The 20,507-nt window shown below is 43.0% G+C and overlaps 2 protein-coding genes across 4 annotated transcripts in view; both read left to right on the top strand.

The window, feature by feature from the left end:
• The window catches only part of LOC113068004 (mucin-6), a 112,868-nt gene that overhangs the window by 39,319 nt on the left and 53,042 nt on the right, over window positions 1–20,507 (top strand). For all 3 annotated transcript variants that reach the window (XM_026240543.1, XM_026240542.1, XM_026240544.1), the window contains one exon: window positions 6–3,816. In XM_026240543.1, coding sequence (XP_026096328.1) covers window positions 836–3,816 — 2,981 coding nt within the window. In that variant the 5' untranslated portion in view covers window positions 6–835. The remainder of the gene's footprint in view (window positions 1–5; window positions 3,817–20,507) is intronic.
• Window positions 10,978–15,974, top strand: LOC113068006 (uncharacterized). Its single transcript, XM_026240545.1, has 2 exons — window positions 10,978–12,421; window positions 15,734–15,974. The coding sequence occupies exons 1-2, from the start codon at window positions 11,303–11,305 to the stop codon at window positions 15,734–15,736; spliced, it is 1,122 nt and encodes a 373-aa protein (XP_026096330.1). The 5' UTR covers window positions 10,978–11,302; the 3' UTR covers window positions 15,737–15,974.

The following is a 20,507-nucleotide window of genomic DNA, read 5'->3' on the forward strand; positions in this document are numbered from 1 at the left end:
CTCAGATGTTCCAGTTCTGTTCCTGTCTCAAGAAAATGATGAGGTGAACGACTCAAGTAAAGAAACTCAAGGACAAATGTGAGAGATAAAAGTCAGCTTGAAGAGATGCATTGCCTAGTCCTGGACTGTCAAGATATGCTACACCAGAGAGGACTGTGCACACAAGCTTTGAGTTGGAAAGTAGGGCATTAAAGGTGTCGGGACATCCTCTCACTGGTCAGCCTGAAAACTGTATCCCATTAATATTTTATTTGCCTTGATATTTTTAGGACAAGTATGGTTACAACTGCTGCAGATGTACATGGTGAGAGTTATGTGACGTGAGATTTTGCTCTTGGCTATGAAACCATAATGCAAAGGACCATAAATGCCCAGAAGGCCATACTCGAAAGCATTCCCTGCCAAAGTTTCATGTTCTTCAGGACTTATGTAGAGAGAGTAGCACCAAGGTTGCTCATTGAGTGTTTAAGTGCCTCTTGGGACTAATGGGGCTGAAGCTCAGGATACAACCTGTCCCTCTTTTGCGTATAAAGACACTTGCTTATAAAGACTCTTGATGCCAAAACCAGAACCTACTCTGACAGCATTACCACAAAGACTTACACATAAACCCTCAGTCATGTGACCTGAGGAAAGGACCAGTCACATGCTCTGCTGTCGTCGGCTGGTCTGTTTTATTTTATTTTTGTTACTTCAGCATTTATCATGTTCAGAGTTTGCCAAATGTCAAATATTCCGTGTGCTATATCTGAATTTTTTTTATTTAATTAATTGTTCATTCACATTTGACTTGTGAAAACAGAAAAAAAACACAGTCAAATTTTTATTAATATCTATGGTCCATAAACTACTCTTGGATAACATGGTGAGCAAAGAGCCCAACCATTTGCCAACTGTTCACAGCCACAGCAATGGCAACCCAGACAAAACACCCACCACAGTGACTGTGCGCTCAGTGCTCCTCAACCGGAACTCTCCAGATGTTGAAAACAGGCTTAAACGGAGACGAAGTCGCACACAGCAGGTACGCTTTAAAGATTTGGAGGATGATGATGTGTCTAAAGATAAAAATGAGAAGGCGAGGAGTAAGAGCCCAACAGAGGTTCCAAACTGGCAGAAAGAGTTGACAAATGGACCCTCGCTGGTGGGAGCAGTCCGTGGGGACATGGAAAAGACAATTGGAGCAGTGACAGCATTTTTGAAGAGAGCGCCACCGCACCCACTTACTCCTGGGCCTACCAGACGTTGCTGGGTCCCAACGAATCCATGTTCACTCACACTGCCGCTGCCAACTCAGCCATGCAGGAGTACAGCCATCCAAACCTCACCCAGTTTGCAGAAGCCTCCCTCGCTCTCTGCCATGCAGACTCGCAGTCACAGCCTGGGAGGAGCTGGGGATGATGGAGAATCCTCAGATGAGCTGACTGCACAGGTCTGTGTTCCACCTTGTAGATCACAGAATAGCTCTGTCCAACATTGTACCCCTGCTGACCAATCAAGGTGCCAGAAAACTGAGGACAATCAAACTGCCTCTGCGGGTACATCAACACAATTCCAGCCATGTTCTGCTGTACCACAAAAACAGTCTAGAAGGAGAGCTAGGAGGAAATCTTTAAACAGAGCAGCAAGTGATCCTGGGAAACCTGAGCCTCCATGTAATTCTCCAACTAAAACTGTGCACAGAAGCCACCAACAGTCTAACCAACACAAGAAGCTTCCATCCAAAGTTGTGGCACACAGAACTTCAGATATTGTGCCTCCACAACCTTCCCCCACACCCAACACTGTTCATAATATGCCATGTAGTGTCTCTTCCACACAGACTGAATTAAGCAGTGTTTCAAAAATCCAAACTGTCCCAGATAACACAACCTCTGAGGTAGACCATGCATCATGTCCATCTCACACTGCACCACCTCCATCAACCACATGTCCCAAAGAAACATCACAATGTTGCCCACCGCAGGCTACTGCAGAGAACATCAATTTGACCCCCACTGTACCAGAGCCTTTGTGCACTACCACAGCACAAGTCATATCCACTGTCACCACACCCTCAACACATGGGCAATCATGCATGTCTCCTATTGAGTCTACAGGACATTGCTGCACACCTAGTATTCAGAATATGGCAAATTGTAAGACTCCCCCAGAACCTGAGTCCCAGTGCATTCCAGATTCACATACAGATCCCACAACTCCTGCTCAATCCACTCCTTGTTTCCAGACGTTGGTTGAAACTATTCCTTGCTCCAACACAGCTGGGTCCAAGGCAGCGTCCTATTCTCAAGGAGCACCTGCAGTTGCCTCTATGTTCAGTTCTACACAGCCATGCCAGAAGACTCCAACACAACCCATGACATGTAGCAACACCTCAAATCAACCTGTGTACTCTGTGATATCTCCAATACAACCTGTAACTCCAATTCAGTCTGTGCCAAGATGTATGAGTCCTAAACAGAATGAGCCATTGGGTAGGACCCATACCCTTCCTGTACAGACTCCTATATCAGCCACACACACCCCAGCACCTGTTCAGCCTTTATCATCTTGTAAAATTCCAGTGCAGTCTATACCATACTGTGTCAAAGACAAACCAGCAACCTTTGGCTCTCCCTCTCAACATATGTCATCTCATACGATTCCTACACAAAACCTCCCTCACAATTTGATGTCATTTTCTCCCGAGCCTTCCTGTGCCACTACTCCACACCCTGCTTCACACTTTAAGGGTCTAGTTGCAGTTGCGGCACATGCCATTCCTGTTGCACAAACTGCGGTACATTGCATTTTGGATCAACAGAGTGTGGCAACCCATGTGACTCCTTCCATGCCAGTTCTGATTTGTAGCCCTTCCACACAACCTGTGCCAGTTAAACTTTCTCTCCAAGCACTGCCACACTGCAATGCTAGTATGCAAAATGCAGTGTCTTGCAGTAATCCCTCTCAAATCATGCAACACTTTAAGGCACCTACTCAAACAGTATCACATTCCAAATCATTTCCACAAAACATGTCACCTGTTCTCTGTCCACGCGAGGCATTGATGTACGCTAGTAAACCCCAGGAAACTGTGCTTCCCTCTGCTAATTTCAGGCATTCTTTACCTCCTTACGCCTGCCCTCCACAGACTACTCTGCTGTACTCTAATGCTGGGGTGAGCCCCTCCCCTCCTCAGGCCTTCTGCTGCACTCAGGACAGACGAGACAGGAGAGAGTTCATGCTTCCTCCCCCACCACCTCCTCCTCCTCCGTACACCCCCCGGAAAGAGGGCTCCTCTACTCCTGGACAGCACAGTAAGCCTCCTGTCCCTAAAGCTGAGAGCAACAATGCCGAAAAGGACATAGTGAAAACTGGGGTAGTGAAGCCAAATACTGAAGCAGGAACTCACCATCAGGTGGGTGAAACCCCACCTCCTATCCCTCCTAAAATTAAGGCAAGAGCAACAGTGAGGCCCACCTGTTTAAGCAGCCGACGGGCGATCCTCGGTCCAGAATCCCAGGCCAGTGCAAACCACTTGCCTCCTGCTGGGGGGACAAACCCCCAGGCCCCCCTTGGACCAGCTGAGGGCCAAACAGACACTCTGCGGCAGGTGCAGGAGCTACTGGGGGGACTTATGTCTGGGGCTAAGTGTAAGCTGGACCTGGCAAAGGCAAAAGAGAAACTGTTTGGCCCAAACGGCCCTCTGTACGACATTGGGGCTCTGCAGTCTCAGCTGCACAGCCTGGAAGGGGTGTTGGAGACCAGCCAGAACACCATCAAGGTTTTATTGGACGTCATTCAGGATCTGGAGAAGAAGGAGGCAGAGCGAGATGGGTGAGTAAGCGAGTGAGTCAAGGAATAACGTGGTAAGAAGAGAAACTGTGAATTTCGAAACATATTTTTGTTGGTAAACTCAAATGGGTAACAGCATTGATTCTCTTCTTTTTTGTGGTTGGTACAGAGGAAATTAGTGAGACATAAACAGCAGGAAATTGTTCCAACTCTCTGCTTTTGCCTATAATCCTATGCTGATTGTCATTAACATGTTCCAGCAGTGATAGCTTTGATGCTTTTTAAACCTTCCTCCCATCTGTCCACTCATCAAGTTCATCACTGAGGGATATGATTGTTTTCATAAGAAAGGCATCGCAGCATGTCTTCTTGCTGAGAGACTTTTCAGATTTCTGTAGACTTGAGAATGTGCCAACACATTTTACTTTTTGAAAAGTCTCAAGTAGGATGTGTGAAGACACATTCAATGATTCAAAGTGTTTGCCATATTCTGTGCAATGCTGCTTTGAGAGACATCAGAGGGGTATAACTTTGTATTCACAAAATAAAAACGTTCAATGAATTAAAATTTATAAAGCATTGTCTGTCAACAATTCATTTAAGCATTTTCAAGATTTTACTTTTTATTATTTTTATTCTAGTCCTCTCATACAACTTAAATTTCTGTGGTCTGATACCTTGCACAGTTGGTGCATGACTGCAGATGATTCGAGTTCAAATCCTGCTCAGTCTTTCTCATTTTCATTAATACTAGTGGCCTTAGATTAAATTTGTACAACAAAAATACAAATAAAAACAGTAGCAGCTGTTAAAATAAGTAATATATTTAAAATACATTTATTTCATACCAAATATAGTTAAAATTCATGAATATATTTACTGACATACCACTCAAGACTTACTGATGTAAAAGTTGTAATTAAACTTTATTTGCAGTACTACTTGTGTAGTATATTTATTTTTCACTATATGGTCTAAAACAGAATATTGCAAACACTATAAATTTTCGCTGTCTGATGCTAGATTATATTACTACATAATACTATTACATAGTTTTTTTCCAAGTTTTTCAACATGAATTTCTGTACTTAAAGGCACAATATGTAAGTTTTTTTTTATTATTATTAGAATATCCAAAAACTACTAGAACAGCTATATATTTTGCTGACTTTTGTACTTACATTATCCCAAATGTTTTGAAGAATGTTTAAATACAGACAAATAATCAGTTTTTACAAGTGGCATGAGCTGTGTCCATAGAGTCATTGTGTCACCTGCCAATGACATTATACACCCTTGATTTCTGTTTTTGTTTTGTAGAAAACATGGAAACTCCAAAGGTGCTTTAATATGTTCTGCGTTTTATTAGACAGGTGACAACTGCAGAGAGTAGCATTATAACAGAACTTTCAAACATATATAGTATGATAAAACGGCACATACGCATGACCAGAAGGAGCGGAAGCGGTCGACTGTGGCATAATAAAAGCTCCGCTGCATTCGAGCCATGTGTCACGCTCATTCAGCAGCCTCATCTCACTTTGACAGCTTTCAGCCTCACCATGCATAATGCTACGACGTTAATAAATCATCAGCTTATCCATGAACATGATTTCTGCCTGAGTCCCATCAGATTGCATTGGCTGTGGGGATAAAGATGACAGCTCCCATGATTCCACACTCTGTCACAGCGTCATCAAACTACGCTGTTGTTTCTTTGTTTGTTTTGAATAAGCGCCCTCTAGTGGCAAAAACTTACATATTGTGACTTTAAGTTCCTTAAACAAATGGATCAAGTAAATTAGCATTTTACACATTTAAATATTTTATGTTTGTTGCATTAATTAATTTGAATTAACTTAATCAAACGAGCCATAAAAATACACTTCTGTGTGTGCCAAAGCTTTCATCATCTACAACATCATTTTAAGAGTTTAATTGGTGATATGTTTAGTATGCATGTGTGAATCTGTCACGTTATTGCAAAATTAATCAAAACAAAATCCATAGCCTCATTATCAGCCATCAGCTGTTCACGGGCCATGAACTATGTAAAAATGTTCAGCTGTGTTGTGCCCTGTCAGACACTGCTTAAACACAACAAAAAACATATTTTTATTTCTTGAATAAGAAATGAACACCATTATGGTATGATGGCATAATGATCATCATAAAGGCTTGATGATTAAGAATTTTTGATATCATGTGTCTGTAATGAGATAGGGTTACTCGCTGATGGGGATATTTTCTGAAAGGAAAGTGCCACCAATTTCATTCATCTACAGCAAAAATTAAATTTCCAAGATAAAAAGCAATAGGCTTAACGCTTTTAAAAATTCATGTATGTGGCATACTAATGATGGACCAACTGTGCACTCCGATCTCAGATAGTGGCTCTGTTCTTTTTGGCACATCTTTGTTCTGTATTTGAATCTTATATAAGCTGCTGTTTTATAAGCTATTTGTTTTCATGTATGTGGAAAAAGTTTATGCATAAGGTGTTTTTTTTGTATGTAAAAATTTTTTTTTCTCTTTCTCTCTCTTTTTTTTTCATATTACAAATCTTTTATCGGCTGTTTTTTGTTTCCAGAGCTAACTGAAGTGAAATTACATCCCGTCAGGCAGAAACATGTAATTTTTCCATTGTTTTTTCAAATATGATTTAAAATGCATTTCATTTCAAAGCATTGACATTTGCCACAGTAATTGCTAAGCTGGATTGCAGGCTACTGCAGAAGCTACTGACAGCCCAGAAATCACTGCATAGTAGTTTGATTGGAATTATTTTGATGCTATTAAATGTCTTGATGGAGCAATTCATCCAGGCTAATGCACCGGTTTGTTTTGTGGTTTGTTTGCTAAAGCACATTTTTTTAGACATAATCCTGCATCAACATTCATTGAATGATTTTCTTTTCAAACAATCATTATCCAAACCCTACACCACCCATACAATCAGAAAGCTATGATTGGTTAAGAATTTTGTTACACAAGCAACAAAGGCCATTGATCCAGGAATGATACATGCTTGTGAAAAAGTCAGCTTGAAATCAAAATACACTTTCTATTATTTTCTTAATGCATAATTATTGTCTTATTGTAAGCTATTAGCTTGTGCACATTAATACAAACCAAAAATGTTAAAAAATGCAGTAACTTTGCTAACTTACTCTGCCTTTGAAACAACTTTCCTTTTCAGCTGATGTCACCAAGCGCTCTTATTTTTCATCCCCTTCCCTCCATCTGACTCCATTCTGGTATTTATTGCCATTTCACAATCTGATTGATTCCTAATGCATAAAATCTATTTTTTTTTATGTCCTAAATTTCAGTAAATGTATGACAGTGAATATGAGAACTCAGAACTAGAACAACACCGCTGAAGTCAGTCAGCGGACTCTGCCCCGGTTCAGACATGCCTCGCTTAAGAGAAGGTTTCCAGAAGACACTATGGCCTACATCAGGGCATTTTCTTGCTTTTATGAGGGTATTTACAGAATGCAGAAGTGGGACAGTGCTCAGGAGATAAAACAGCTCTGTGTACAGCAGAGGGAATCTCTGTTTTTTTCTTGAACGACCGTGCAAAACACAAAAACACAGGCAGAGATCAAAACTGCAAAGCATGCATAAACAAAAAAAGCTCACACAAGACTACAATGCTGCGTGTTGTTCCTAACCTGAATGACTTTGTCTTTGTTTAGCATGAAAAGTGATGCACCAATTACAATGTGTCGTATTTTCACCTTTAATTTATTTTCAATACATAATGGTTTTTATATGACTTCTGAAGACACACTGTAAAAAATCAAAAGTTGGGCCAACTTAAAATTTTAAGGCAACAAACTTCAGCAGATTTTTGAGTTTGCTCAATCTGCTGAAGTTTGTTGCCTTAAAATTTTAAGTTGGCCCAACTTATGACTAAGTTAACTAAACACAAAATTGAAAGTTTAACTAAAAGTTCACTTAACTTAATATATTATGTTGATTAAACATGCACAAAAGTTTGTACAACTAATAGACCTTTAAGTTGAGCAAACTCAAAAATCTGCTGAAGTTTGTTGCCTTAAAATTTTAAGTTTGCCCAACTTATGATTGAGGCTACCAGCTTCAACAGATTTTTGAGTTTACTCAACTTAAAAGGTCAATTAGTTGTTTACAAAACCTGATATTTGAAGTTGCTTTAAAAAAAAAAAAAGTTGAAAAAACTTCAAAAAGGTTTTTGAGCTCTCAACTTTTTTTTTTTTTTTTTTTGGTTTTTACAGTGCAGCTTCAGAACTTTAGGTTTTACTCAAGCAGTTTAAAGTTCAGCACAAAACTGCCAATCCAATTTGTTAAATGCTACTCAGTACAACATTGGTCTTCAAAAAAATCTTTAAATGGACAGAATCACAATTTTTTTATTTCATCAATATGATTTTTTTCTTTTTTTTTTGTAGAACAGCAAGTTTAAAATCACAAACCAAATCAAGTCATTTCATGCGCAATAAAATTAATTACAATAGAAAGTTTTTTTCAAGTTAAGAGCTTATTTTTTCACATTTGGGTTGCAAAATTAAAAACTTCTACACAGTTTTTATTTGATGCTTTCCCAATTAAATTAACTATCACAAAATTCAAGTCCAAAATAATGTGCAAAAATAACAACGGGTCCAGTCAAACATGTATTGGCTTCCATATCTGTCCTTCATATCTATCACAAGCAATATAAAATTAACTGCAATGGTGATAAAAGTGTGTGCATAACAACAGTTTGTGGCTCGCTGTCTTTTGGTTCTTCATTTTGAATAATGATATTTGCTTTAAAGTCTGTAATGGAAAAGCTGCAATGATTTTGACCACTGGATGATGAAATCAGATGTGTTTCAAAAACCACACTGGCTAAAAGGGCACCTTAAAGTTTCATGATTTTTAAAAAATGGCTCCTTATATGTTTGGAGTAATAGGGTGTTTTACAAATTTCCTTAAAGTCACACAATTCACCATTCAATGTTAAGTGAGTCTCACGTGAAGATAAGCACTTGTGGGATCTTAAAAGGTGAGACGTCAACCAGTGGTTTTAAAGGAGCAGATGCAATCTGTGTAGAGGCAGGGTAGTTAGCAGTATCTTCCCTGGTAGTGGCACAATTGGTCATGTTTCAAAAGGACCTCCTGGGCAGGGTGTTCAAATCTGCATATCTTGCACTGCATCAACCTAATAAAAAAATAAAAAAAATAAAAAAACACACAAAATACGATTTTATTTTATTTTTACCACCAGGGATACATTAATTAATTGCTGGAGAACAATATAAAATAACAACTTAAAGGGATAGTTCACCCAAAAATAATAATTATGTTATTAATAACTCACCCTCATGTCGTTCCAAACCAGTAAGACCTCTATTTATCTTCAGAACACAGTTTAAGATATTTTAGATTTAGATTCCATGTGACATCAGAGGGTCAGTTAGAAATTTTTAAAGCATCGTGAATACATTTTGGTCCAAAGATAGCAAAAACTATGACTTTATTCAACATTGTCTTCTCTTCCGTGTCTGTTATGAGAGAATTCAAAACAAAGCAGTTTGTCATATCCGGTTTGCGAACGAATCAATCGATGTAACCAGATCTTTTTGAACCAGTTCACCAAATCGAACTGAATTATTTGAAACGGTTCTCGTCTCCAATAAGCATTAATCCACAAATGACTTAAGCTGTTAACTTTTTTAATGTGGCTGACACTCCCTCTGAGTTAAAACAAACATATATCCAGGAGTAATTCATTTACTCAAACAGTACACTGACTGAACTGCTGTGAAGAGAGAACTGAAGATGAACACCGAGGCGAGCCAGATAATGAACAATAGACGGACTCGTTCACGAGTCAAGAACCATTTCTGTCAGACGCGTCCGATTTGAGAACCGAGGAGCTGATGATACTGCGCATGTGTGATTCAGCGTGACGGAAACCGACACACAGAGCGTCTGAACCGAACTGATTCTTTTGGTGACTGATTCTGAAATTATTCTGTGCTAATGTTATGAGCGCGGGTAAACCGAGGCTTGCAATCGTCGCCAATGATGTCATTACATTGAGCGCAAAAGAACCGGTGAACCTTTTTATTCAACCGGTTTATTGAATCAAACTGTCCGAAATAACTACTGGTGATCCGAAAACTGACAAGTCAATGTTTTGTTCGTTATCTGGCTCGGCTCGGTGTTCATCTTCAGGTCTCACTTTACAGCAGTTCAGTCAGTGTACTGTTTGAGTAAATGAATTACTCCGGGATATTGGTTTATTCTGACTCAGAGGGAGTGTCAGCCACATTAAAAAAAGTTATTGGAGACGTGAATCGTTTTAAACGATTCAGTTCGATTTGGTGAACTGGTTCAAAAAGATCCGGTAACATCGAATGATTCATTCACGAACCGGATATCACAAACTGCTTTGTTTTTAACTCTCTCTCACAACAGACATGGAAGAGAAGACAATGCTGAATAAAGTCATAGTTTTTGCTATTTTTGGACCAAAATGTATTTTCGATGCTTCAAAAAATTCTAACTGACCCTCTGATGTCACATGGACTACTTTTATGATGTTTTTCTTACCTTTCTGGACATGGACAGTAGACGTACACACAGCTTCAATGGAGGGACTGAGAGCTCTCGGACTAAATCTAAAATATCTTAAATAGAGGTATCACGGGTTTGGAACGACATGAGAGTGAGTTATTAATGACATAATTATGATTTTTGGGTGAACTATCCCTTTAAAGTACTATCTAAAAAAGCAAGCAAGTTGGTTAAACGAATATCAAAAAAAAAAAAAAAAAAAAAAAAACTATGAATTTAAGCTTTAAAATAGCTCTTAAGCTTTTTTAAAACATACAGATTTATAGCACGCCAAGCAAACATAAGCACATAAATTTAAAAAAAGTTAAAAGAAGAAAATACATCTTTGAGACGAAAACACACAAGCTTATCTTATACGGTTACATTTGTTTAAAAAAATTATTAATACACTTATAACTTAAATAACCTTATTCAAGACTCAAAGGCACCCACACAACTGTACAAGATGAACATATTATAAACAAATTAAGAAAACTCTATATCCTTAACAATAATTAAATCCCTTTACTTAATATGATTGTGGCAGGGGGGGCGTGGTTTAGCGAAGTCTGCAGCGGGAGAGAGAATCAGGAGACGAGCGGTAAGTGAGTGGTTTGGGCAAAAATTATCAGCACCTGTTTCTCGTTCTAGTAATTGGCGTGGAGAGAGTATAAAACGCCGGGAGAAACGGATGCAAGCGAGAGAGAGACGGACTGCTGACCCGAGACGGAAAACCGGAAGGAGTGAACCGGAAGTTTGACAGAGCGTGTCAGAATAAGAGTCACCGTTTGGGTGTTTGTGATTTTCTTTGTTCTTTGTTTAGTTTTGGTTAAATAAATACGTCAGCAGTCCAGCCGACCCCTTTGTCCTCTTCCTTGCCACACGAACTTACTACACTGGTGCCGAAACCCGGGAAGGAAGAAGGACCGCCGCCGCCATGCAAAGCCCGTCCTCCACGCCGCTTGCGGATATCATCGCTTCCCTCGCGGTCCTGCACCAAGAACAACATCAGGCCCTGCTGGACCTGAGAACCGATCAGGAGAGACGATTCCAGGCCATCGTTCAGGCCCAGCAGGAGGACCGCGAGAGGTTCCGGAGCTGGATGGATCGGGAGGTTCGCGCCGAGGCCGCCGGGCCGCCCGCTGCCCCCATGCACCTGCCGCTTCACAAGATGGGGGCCCAGGACGATCCGGAGGCCTTCCTGGAGCTCTTCGAAAAGTCGGCGGAGGCCTGCGGGTGGCCCCGCGAGCAGTGGCCGGTACGCCTAATACCCCTGCTCTCCGGTGAGGCCCAGGTGGCCGCGCAACAACTACCGGTGGCGAACCTCCTGGTCTTCGACGACCTCAAGAGGGCCATTATCCAGCGGGTCGGCCGGTCGCCAGAGCAACATCGCCAGCGCTTCCGGTCCCTGGATTTGGGCGAGGCCGGCCGGCCCTTCGCGATGGCCCAACAGCTCCGGGACTCCTGCCGCAAGTGGCTACTGGCCGAGGGAAGTGACGTGGAGCATGTCGTCGACCTGGTGGTGCTGGAGCAGTTCATCGCTCGGCTTCCCAAGAAGACGGCCGAGTGGGTCCAGTGCCACCGCCCCACGTCGCTGGACTCGGCCATCCATCTGGCGGAGGACCACATGGTGGCGTGCCCAGGGGTCGGCGCACCCCCACCTGCTAACTCTCTCTCTCCTTCTCTCTCTCCCCCCTCTCTCTCTCGCCCTGTCCCTCTCCCTAGGTCCCGTCCACCCGGCCCTCCTCGTGTCCCGCCCCGGGGGCGGGGCGGGATCGACCATGGACACTTCGGGAGCCCAAGGGCCCCGCCCAGGGGGGCAGGGATTGTGCCTGCTGGGGGGGACAGTGCTTCCGTTTCTCCACTCTCTCCGCGCCAATTCTCCAATCCACTCCCTGCCACTGGGGCGGCGGGTAGGTCTGGGCTGGCCTGTTGGCGTTGCGGGGACCCGGAGCATTTCGTGGACAGGTGTCCAGCGATGGAGGTGGGGACGATGATCCGGGTCCCGGATGTCCCACAGGTCACCCCCGGTCAGGCTGGCGAGTACCAAATACCCGTGAGTATCAAGGGGGGTACATATCCGGCCTTGGTGGATTCGGGATGTAACCAAACCTCAATCCATCAAAGCCTGATTCAACCGGGGGCATTGGATACAAGCCGCGTGGTTAAGGTGCGGTGTGTACACGGGGATGTGGTGGAGTATCCGGTTGTCCCAATTAGCATTCATTTCCGGGGACAAAAGCATAGTGTAGAGGTGGCGGTTAGTCCCCACCTCCGGCATCCGGTAATTTTGGGAACGAATTGGCCCGCATTTACGGTTTTATTGGGGTCGTTATGTGCGGATGCCTCTTGGGGAAATAAGGCACGGAAGGAGGCCGTGCGGGTACAGGTGGGAGAAACTGAGCCAGGGTCGCTGTGGTCTGCTCCAGGGGAACCGAACGAAATCGGGAGACTAATTCTCTCGGAGCGTGATGACTTTCCTCTGGAGCAGTCTCAGGATGAGACACTAAAACATGCGTTTCAACAGGTCCGCGCCATCGATGGCCAGTCTCTCCAACCTGCCCTCCCGCTCTCCTATCCGTATTTTGCCATTTTAAAAGACCGGTTGTATAGAGTGACCCAAGACGCTCGGACAAAATTGAATACAACCCAATTGTTAATTCCAAAGAGCCGCCGGGAAATGCTTTTCCAGGCGGCTCATTCTAATCCTATGGCGGGCCATTTGGGACAGGCCGCAACACTAAATCGCCTCATGGCCTGCTTCTTTTGGCCGGGCATTCATGACAACGTGCGCAGGTGGTGCGCGTCTTGTCCGGAATGTCAATTGGTAAACCCACCGGCCGCCCCAAAAGCGCCTTTGCGCCCTCTTCCCTTAATGCAGGTCCCCTTCGAGAGAATTGGCATGGACCTCATCGGGCCATTAGAGCGATCGGCACGAGGACATCGCTTTGCATTAGTCATAGTTGATTATGCAACACGATATCCTGAAGCGGTGGCCCTCCGCAACATTTCCGCTAAAAGTGTTGCGGATGCCCTGTTTCGTCTTATCTCCCGGGTGGGGGTTCCAAAAGAAATCCTCACCGATCAGGGCACGGCGTTTATGTCACGTACGCTACGCGAACTGTACGGATTGTTGGGCATTAAATCGATTCGAACTAGCGTCTATCACCCACAAACCGACGGCCTGGTCGAACGATTTAATCGCACACTTAAATCCATGATTCGTAAGTTCGTTCACGAAGACGCCAAAAATTGGGATAGGTGGCTAGAGCCCTTGTTATTTGCTGTGCGAGAGGTCCCACAAGCCTCCACGGGGTTTTCCCCCTTCGAGCTTCTCTATGGACGCCAGCCCCGGGGGGTGCTCGACGTACTGAGAGAAACTTGGGAGGAGGGACCGTCTCAGGGCAAAAACGAAATTCAGTATGTGCTGGACTTGAGAACAAAACTCCACACATTGGGGCGGCTATCCATGGAGAATTTGTTACAAGCCCAGGACCGCCAGAGCCAGCTGTATAACAGGGGAACTAGGTTACGCAAATTTGCACCGGGAGAGAAAGTACTTGTATTACTCCCAACGTCGAGCTCCAAATTAATGGCTAAGTGGCAGGGACCGTTTGAGGTCGCACGACAGGTCGGAGATCTCGATTATGAGGTAATACGGTCCGATAGGAACGGGTCCAGTCAGATATACCACCTCAACCTCCTTAAAAAATGGAATGAGGCGGAATCAGTGATGTTGGCAACGGTGATTGGCGGAGAGGATGATCTCGGGCCAGAGGCGAATATCAAACCCCAATCCCTCGCCCTGGCTCCAGGTGGAGACCACCTCTCGCCGTCCCAACTCACTGATGTAACGAAATTGCAGGCAGAGTTTGCCGACGTCTTCTCGCCCCTACCGGGCCGTACTAACCTAATTCAGCACCATATCGAGACCGAGCCGGGCGTGGTAGTTCGCAGCCGGCCGTATCGTTTACCTGAGCACAAGAAACAAGTAGTTCAGGCTGAATTGGGCGCTATGCTTGACATGGGGGTAATAGAAGAATCTAATAGTAACTGGGCGAGCCCGATAGTTTTAGTTCCGAAAACGGACGGCTCAGTCCGATTCTGTGTAGATTACCGCAAGGTGAATGCTGTGTCGAAATTCGACGCGTATCCAATGCCGCGGGTTGACGAGTTGCTTGATCGGCTAGGCACGGCTCGCTTTTATTCGACATTGGACTTAACAAAGGGCTATTGGCAGATCCCCTTGTCTCCATTGTCCAGAGAAAAGACAGCTTTCACAACGCCGTTCGGATTACACCAATTTGTTACCCTTCCGTTTGGCTTGTTCGGGGCCCCAGCTACCTTCCAGCGCCTCATGGATCGGATTCTACGGCCCCATGCTGCATATGCTGCTGCCTACCTAGATGATATTATTATATTTAGTAATGACTGGCAGCGGCATATGCAGCATCTGAGGGCTGTCCTGAGGTCGCTGAGGGGAGCGGGGCTCACGGCCAACCCAAAGAAGTGTGCGATTGGGCGTGTGGAAGTAAGGTATCTGGGCTTCCACTTGGGGCATGGGCAGGTGCGTCCCCAAATTGATAAGACTGCCGCTATTGCGACCTGCCCACGACCCAAGACCAAAAAGGAGGTAAGACAGTTCTTGGGGCTGGCGGGATATTATAGACGGTTTATTCCTAATTATTCGGACCTCACCAGCCCTTTGACTGACCTTACTAAAAAGGAGGTACCGGATACGGTCCAGTGGACGGAGCCGTGTCAGCAGGCCTTTACTCAGGTCAAGGCTGCTCTGTGTGGCGGGCCGCTGTTACACTCTCCTGATTTTTCTCTCCCTTTTCTGTTGCAGACAGACGCATCGGACAGGGGGCTGGGGGCAGTCCTGTCCCAGGAGATAGAGGGGGAGGAACGGCCGGTGCTGTACATTAGCCGGAAGCTCTCGAAGAGAGAGGCTAAGTACAGCACCATCGAGAAAGAGTGCCTTGCCATCAGATGGGCCGTCCTCACCCTCCGCTATTATCTCCTGGGACGGGAGTTCACCCTCTGTTCGGACCACGCTCCGCTGCAGTGGCTCCACCGCATGAAGGATACCAACGCGCGGATCACTCGTTGGTATCTAGCTCTTCAGCCTTTTAAGTTCAAGGTGATCCACAGGCCGGGTGTTCAGATGGCGGTGGCCGACTTCCTCTCCAGAAATGGGGGGGGGGGGGGCTGCAGGCCGGATGGCTCCCCGGCCTGAGTCGGGCGGTGGGGGTATGTGGCAGGGGGGGCGTGGTTTAGCGAAGTCTGCAGCGGGAGAGAGAATCAGGAGACGAGCGGTAAGTGAGTGGTTTGGGCAAAAATTATCAGCACCTGTTTCTCGTTCTAGTAATTGGCGTGGAGAGAGTATAAAACGCCGGGAGAAACGGATGCAAGCGAGAGAGAGACGGACTGCTGACCCGAGACGGAAAACCGGAAGGAGTGAACCGGAAGTTTGACAGAGCGTGTCAGAATAAGAGTCACCGTTTGGGTGTTTGTGATTTTCTTTGTTCTTTGTTTAGTTTTGGTTAAATAAATACGTCAGCAGTCCAGCCGACCCCTTTGTCCTCTTCCTTGCCACACGAACTTACTACAATGATATAAAACAGTGCTTACCTAAGTCATGATACTGTCTGGAAAAAAAAGCCACCGAATGACTAAAAGACTTCTCGAAGACGAAGCAGGAGAGGTTGAACTGACCAGTTTGGAGCCACCTAATCAGCTGTACAGAAGCACATATTGTGAACAAATACCATTCAGACCTTACTGTTAATTCTCATAGCCTGCATAGAACATTACCTGCCAGAGCGATTGCACTGTCGGAGGAAAAAAAAAACTTGCGCTCGTCGGACCCTTCTCAGGCAACTCGAAGACAAAGCATGAAAACTGAAATGACTAACTTGCCGCCACCTACACCGTTGTAAAGATGTGCATATTGTGAACAAATTTCATTTAAATCATGGCTTAAATTGATACACAAAGAACCACCGCTTACCGGAGCGATAACAATGACGGACCAACGTTAACTGGGCGCCGCCTGAGGCAACTCTAAAGACACAGAAAACGCGAAGCAGCGACCACGCTTCTGGTACGCAGAAGAGATGCCACGCAGCCAGTGTGTCACCGGCCTAAAACGGCGTACAAAAGCACATATTTTGAACAAACACATTTCAACTCTTATGATAAATATTATATAAAGAACAGCACCTACCGGAGAGATTAATTTAAACTGTCAGGCAGAAAAAATAGGCGACGTCTGACGTGAGGCAACAATAAGACCAGGCGGGAAAATTTAACTGACTAACTTGCCGCCACCTATGTTGTACAAAAGCGCATATTGTGAATAAACTTCATTTAAATCATATCGTGAATTGATACACATAGCTACACTTACCATAGCGATCACAATGAGGGAATAAACAGAGGCCGCTTAAGGTGACTCGAAAATGAAACAGGAGAAAATAAAATGGCGTTGTTTAAAAAAGCATTTGAACTGCGCATGCTCATCAGCCTTTGTTGGCAATACTATTAACCAACTTAAAGTTGTTAGTTGTTCTAACTTGAAATATTAATTTGGTGTAACAAATTGATCTAAATTCCTATTCAACTTACATTTCTGTGTTATCTCAACTTTTTTAATGTTAAATTGTTGAATTAACTTTAAAAACTGAGTTTGCAAAACAAAATGTAAGTTGGATTTTTTACAGTGCAGAAAGTCTTTATTAAAAACAAGAACTTAATTAAATAGCAAGGGTTAAAAAGGGGCAATTCTTTATTTAACGTTGACTTATTTATCTTTTTGTGTTTATGTAAGCTATGGAAATGCTCTGAATATTTACTGTAAGTGCAGCTTGTCCATCACTACAAAATGTCAGTGAAATCGATTCAACAGTTTTGATTAGATGTGCATCTTATTTTAGTTTCTGTGACTGAACAAATAGCATGAGTATTTTTAGTGAAGCAGGACTTCATAAACCCAGGTTAAAAGCACTGCTAACCCCCTTCAGAATAAAAAGCATGAAACCTGACTCAACCTCAACAGAGTTTCAAAAGATCATAAATCCAGCATTTATCATAGTGGGAAAAGCCTTAGAAAGTAATGATTTTAAGTGAGGATCATTTGAGGCAGTTTGCTTCATATGGCCTATAATGCACACAAGGTTGTTTGTTGTAGCTGATGAAGGCCTGAGAATTACCACTTTCTTGTTCCTTTGAGAATGTTCAAACACTGGTGTACGAAATTAGCTCATAATTGCTGTGTAGCATTGCTCGCTTCTTTGTTTGTGGCTCCTATTAGTGTAATAACATAGAGAATGGACTTAGAAAAGGTAGAACGGAAAGCAATATTCTGTGACCAAACACAGTTCAGTTTAGACCCTGAAAGGAACACTTCACTTTAAAAAAATAAAAAATAGGTTAATTTTCCAACTCCCCTAGAGTTACCCTTACCAAAAAGTAGTATACTACAAGTTTACTGACAGTTTACTAATTTAATACTTTGTACACTTTGAAGTATAGTCTCAGTAAACTACTAGTTTAGTAGTTTTATACCTCAAGTATACTCATAGGTTTTATTAGAAGTACATAAAAAGTGAACTAAAACCATACTTTCCTATTTATAGGGGTTGTGTTGGTGCAGTGGATGAGACACACGCCTTTGGTGTGAGAGACCCGGATTTGAATCCACTGTGAGACACCAATCTGTCCCTGAGCAAGACACTTAACCCCCGTTGCTCCAGAGGTGTGCGACCTCTGACATACTGTATATAGCAATTGTAAGTTGCTTTGGATAAAAGCATCAGCTAAATTAATAAATGTTTCTCAAAATGTTATAGTTTAAAAGAAGTATACTAATAGCACAATTTAATAAACTTCTTTTTCGTGGTAAGTTTTACCATTTTCGAATACATTCAGCTGGTCTCTGGGTCTGGCGGTAGCACTTTTAGCTTAGCGTAGCATAGATCATTGAATCTGATTAGACAGTTATCATCTCGCTCCAAAATTACCAAAGAGTTTCTATATTTTTCCTATTTAAAACTTTGACCCTTTTGTAGTTACATTGTGTACCAAGACCAACAGAAAATGAAAAGTTGTGATTTTCTAGGCTGATATGGCTAGAAACTATACTCTCATTTAGGTGTAATAATCAAGGAACTTTACTGCAGTACCATGGGTATGAGATATTACGCAGCGCCTGAAAATAGTCCCATGAAAATAGTTCAACAGGCTTTTGAGGAACATTTATTTGTTCATCTCTCGAACATCATTGTATTGTATTGCATTATACAGGTATGTACGTTCAGAAACTACAGAGCTTTAAAACTAAGCATTTATATTATCTTACTACATATTGGGAGATATAGGGCCCTATTTTAACGATCTAAACACAAAGTGTAAAGCTCACGGTGCAGGTGCACTCAGGGCGTGTCCAAATCCACTTTTGCTATTTTAACGACGGAAAAACGGTCCGTGTGCCGGGGCGCATTTTTGGAATGGGTTGTCCATATTTTCTTAATAAGTAATGGGCGGAACATTCAATAAACCAATCAGAGTGTCATCTCCCATTCCCTTTAAGAGTGAGATGAACTCGCGCCATGGCGGATTGCTATTTACATGGCGGAATTTGTGGGCAGAAAAGCTGAACGCTTCTCAAGCGAAGAAACTGATCTGCTTGTGCGTGAAGTTAAAGCGCGCGAGCAGATCATCTATGGGACAAGCAGGAATAGACCACATCTTCACGAGGCGAAGAAGGCGTGGGAGGAATTAGAATTTCATTCATTATCATAAGTAGTAATAAATGCAAATGACTTGGCTGTACTGAAACTAGCAAACACACTTGCGTTGCATTGCACCGGATGTATGATAGGGCCCATAGAGTGACATGATGAGTGTATGATAGGGCCATAGAGATATTAGTAATCTGCTATACAGTTAAAGATGATTTCATTGTTTTACATTACAATATATTAGAATTTCATGATAGGCCTACTTTTTGGCCATATAAATATTAGTATCTGCTCCAAATAGCAAATTTTTCTTAGTTTGGGCCTATGATAAAAACAATTAAGGCACTTTAACTTCATGTTCTCTCTTTCTAATACTATATGAGCCATAAAATTAATTAAATATGAAGTTCCACAAAATACATATGCGCAAAAACAATCTAAAAATGTAATAAACTTCATTTCGGGGGAAAAAAAACTGGCTATTACTTGATGTTTCAGGTTTGAAATGTTTATTGCTGATATTATGGTTTACATTTTCAGACTTTCATAGTCGTCTTTGCCATGGATCGTCATTCTAGTTTAATGTCATGTTTAGCAGTTCCACATTTTTCATGCATTCTACCTTTAAATTAGTCATCAGAAAGAGGAGTCATGCAGTTGCAACGTCATAAAATATGTACAATTCACTTCACCATCATTGAATGTTTTTTTTATGGAGCGTTTCTTTCTTGTTTTTACATCCCACACATTTGGGGCTTTTGCATTTGTGGAGGCTAATTGGAGTAGGCGTTGACCATAAGGCCTCGTCCAGGACCAGTTTCCTCAACCCCAGTCCTATTGGAATCAAGAGGAGGAAACCGATCCGGGATCAGAAGATCCAGGGTTATTTTACATCAACACAGATGGTGGTGGGTGAGGAGGCTGGTGTGTGGCTCATTCGATCCACGTCAGAGCCCAGAGAACACAAACAAGGCCGTGGATAAGCTGGGCTCCTGATACCTCTAAGCTCGGAGAATGGAGAATGGTCTTAGAAAAGCCATCGGAGCTCTGGAGCAGCCAACTCAACAGATTGGATAATCAGACGCCACTGCTGTCAGATGTAATCGAGCACAAATGTGAGGTTTAATGGATAATGTTGTTTGGGTAACGCAATTGGCCCATCTGTAAATGTGGTCAGCGTTGTGGACGCGTGTGATGCTTGTTTTTTTCAGTAGACATACACTGGAGTAAAATGTTTAGAGACCGCATCGATTTAGGATATTCCTGAATAGAATGTTTTAGTCTGTCTTTCTAACTATCGTTCTTCACTCTTTCTTTCCTTCCTTCTTTTCTATCTTCTATCCATCAGTCTCCTTTCTTTCTTTCTTTCTTTCTTTCCTTCTCTTTTAACTATAGCAT

This window comes from Carassius auratus, linkage group LG30F (genome assembly GCF_003368295.1).
Source record: "Carassius auratus strain Wakin linkage group LG30F, ASM336829v1, whole genome shotgun sequence".
In the NCBI taxonomy this organism is placed as follows: Eukaryota; Metazoa; Chordata; class Actinopteri; order Cypriniformes; family Cyprinidae; genus Carassius; species Carassius auratus.

What these genes read in the sequence shown, in the direction of transcription:
- LOC113068006 (XM_026240545.1), top strand. Translation starts at nt 11,303, where the DNA reads ATGCAAAGCCCGTCCTCCACGCCGCTTGCGGATATCATCGCTTCCCTC.